Source organism: Benincasa hispida, chromosome 8, assembly GCF_009727055.1.
Source record: "Benincasa hispida cultivar B227 chromosome 8, ASM972705v1, whole genome shotgun sequence".
Classification (NCBI taxonomy): Eukaryota; Viridiplantae; Streptophyta; class Magnoliopsida; order Cucurbitales; family Cucurbitaceae; genus Benincasa; species Benincasa hispida.
The window spans coordinates 1,757,303-1,760,125 of record NC_052356.1 but is presented as its reverse complement, the minus strand read 5'-3'; the positions used below and the strand labels follow the sequence as shown (position 1 = coordinate 1,760,125).

Sequence of the window (2,823 nt, the reverse complement as noted above, 5' to 3'; positions counted from 1 at the left end):
AATAATTATCTAATTTGAACGCAACTCAAGTTGGATAATCATGCCTATGGTCTTTTTTTAATAATAAAAAAAACACTTAGAATGTGAATGTTGAAAAAAAAGATACACCGTGTGTCGTGTGAACTGAAATTTATTAAGAGTTTAATCCGTGCAAACATAGAAAGGAATAGCTAACCCAATTAAACACAAATTCTAATTAAATAAAAGGAAAATAAATAAATATTATTATTTAAAAATATAGTGGATAATTAATTCAAATAAATGCTGTCTGGATGCTCTTGAGTCTCGAACGGGCCAACTGCGACAGCTTTCACTATAAAACGCGTACTTGTTTGAAATTTAGCTCCCATCCTCGTCGGCGATCCGTCTATCTACTGATTCACGGCCGTGCGAGAGGCGGACGCGGCGGTGCGGCGGTGTTTTGTTGGTTTGGCCTTATCTTTTGAATCCTCCATGGCTAACTTCCACCACTTCTTCCGGGTTCTATTGATGCTTTTCACTTTTTCAGGTTTGCTTTTCGTATCTTTTCTATTTTGTTGCTCAAAAACTGCAGAAGACTCTTTGAAACTTGTTACTTGTTTATTTTAATCCGAAAATCAAGCAATAACGTTGAAATTTTGGTTACTGGAGTTGTGAATGTGTACTCGAGCAGGATTATGTGTTTGTTTCTTTAATTCAGTGAGTTGCAGACGACTGTAATTCTTTTCGGTTTCCCTTTGCTTTTGTTTTCTCTTCTGCAATTCTCTACCGATTAGTTGGTTGGAACTTTGTTTCGTAGCATATTCCTTGCCTTTAGTTCAGAGACTATTTATGAAGTTGAGATGATCTGTTAGTATCAATTTGAATTGTTTTATGCTCGGTGAGATTCGTTCCTCTTTTGATAGAATTTTGATTCGGCCTGTGCTTCATTCAGGTTCAGTAATTCGAACTCTGAGCGTTGGAATTGGTATTAACTTTGGCCAGATCGCTAATAATCTGCCGTCTCCATCGCGAGTAGCCGTTCTTCTTCAAAGTTTAAACATCAGTAGAGTAAAATTATACGATGCAGATCCTAATGTCCTGCTTGCATTCTCCAAGAGTAATGTGAATTTCATTATAGGGCTTGGTAATGAGTATCTTCAGAACATGTCTGATCCTCAAAAAGCCATAGCTTGGGTTCAACAACATGTTCAAACGCACATCTCTCAGACTCAAATCACTTGCATCACTGTTGGCAATGAAGTTTTCAACTCTAATGATGCCCAATTAAGGTCTAATCTTCTTCCTGCAATGCAATCTGTTTATAATGCACTTGTTAACCTTGGGCTGGATAAGCAGGTTTCTGTTACCACAGCTCATTCTCTTAACATATTAGGCAACTCTTTCCCTCCGTCGGCCGGAGCATTCAAGCCGGATCTTGTCGAATACATACAACCAATTCTCAATTTCCACTCCATGGTCAAGTCACCTTTTCTTATAAATGCATATCCTTTCTTTGCATACAAGGAGAACCCTGGCCAAGTTTCCTTAGAATATGTGTTGTTCCAGCCTAACCAAGGGATGACTGATCCCATTACAAATTTGCACTATGACAATATGTTGTATGCTCAAATCGATGCGGTTTATGCGGCCATCAAAGCAATGGGACATACAGATATCCGAGTTCAAATTTCCGAAACAGGTTGGCCATCTCGGGGCGATCTGAATGAGGTTGGTGCTACACCAGAGAATGCAGGGTTGTATAATGGTAATTTGCTAAGAAGAATAGAGAGTGGACAAGGAACCCCAGCAAAACCATCGGTTCCTATCGATATCTATGTTTTCGCTCTATTTAATGAGGATTTGAAGCCTGGTCCAGCATCCGAGAGAAACTATGGTCTTTACTATCCGGATGGCACCCCAGTTTATGACGTCGGTTTGCAAGGCTATCTCCCAGAATTGTTGTATTCATCATCCAAAAGGAATGTAAGAATTGTTATCTTCCTATAACATAGGACTTCCTACTTTGATACCACGTTAAATCACTAATTGACCTAAAAACTTTTATGTTGATCGGTGATTTAAACTTATAAAAATCTAATTTGTGAATAATTTATTTGCAGGTTTTCTCAGTTTTCAACTTGTTTCTTATATTCATAGCCTGCGGAATCTACACTTAAAATAAGCTTCACCATCCATCGATGATGACACAGTAAAGGTATACCGAGTAATTGATAGTCATTCTTATTCATAGCACGATCAGTCTTATAGAGGAGAGCCCACATAGATTATTTTAAGCTTTATTGTACATTTACTTCCTATCCCGTGATCGATTTGGTTCATTGGATATGATTTTTTTTGTAGTTCCACAGAACAATAAAGTGTTATCATTTCATTAGAAAGCCTTCTTCACGATATACATCTCAATTGATTAAAAATAGTTAATTATAATTCAATTAAACTATAATTAAAGTTTCATTAATTAATATTTTTATGGATATTTTCGAGTTTGATTTTCAATTTTGAATGGCGTCATAGACTTTCTATATGCGGCGGTGACTGTCTTTTTCAAAGGGAGGTATGGGAACAGATTTGTGTGGCTTTCAATTAAAATATTTAGAATATATTTTAATTTTTGTTGATTTTTTCATAAAATAAGAGGTGGTAATGGATGGTTTTCATTTTACATTTCATAAATGGACTGAACATACAAACGAATTAGAATAATAATAGTTTAAAAAATAGTAATTATTTTAAATGCCAAAATTACTATAAATAATTTTAAATATGAAATATTGGTAAAATACTTGAATATTTTATGTTTCACACATCTTGATATATCAATGGTATGAGCAAGCGTACACG

General features: G+C 35.6%; 1 protein-coding gene across 1 annotated transcript; it reads left to right on the top strand.

The window, feature by feature from the left end:
* The first annotated feature begins 279 nt into the window (after positions 1 to 279).
* Positions 280 to 2,377, top strand: LOC120082675 (glucan endo-1,3-beta-glucosidase 14-like). Its single transcript, XM_039037943.1, has 3 exons — positions 280 to 508; positions 914 to 1,944; positions 2,082 to 2,377. The coding sequence occupies exons 1-3, from the start codon at positions 454 to 456 to the stop codon at positions 2,136 to 2,138; spliced, it is 1,143 nt and encodes a 380-aa protein (XP_038893871.1). The 5' UTR covers positions 280 to 453; the 3' UTR covers positions 2,139 to 2,377.
* The last annotated feature ends 446 nt before the right edge of the window (positions 2,378 to 2,823 follow it).

Excerpts from the sequence above, each read along its gene's own strand:
- LOC120082675 (XM_039037943.1), top strand. The coding sequence starts at position 454 with ATGGCTAACTTCCACCACTTCTTCCGGGTTCTATTGATGCTTTTCACT. Across the intron at positions 509-913 it reads GATGCTTTTCACTTTTTCAG|GTTCAGTAATTCGAACTCTG; the intron begins GTTTGCTTTTCG and ends TGCTTCATTCAG. Across the intron at positions 1,945-2,081 it reads ATTCATCATCCAAAAGGAAT|GTTTTCTCAGTTTTCAACTT; the intron begins GTAAGAATTGTT and ends ATTTATTTGCAG.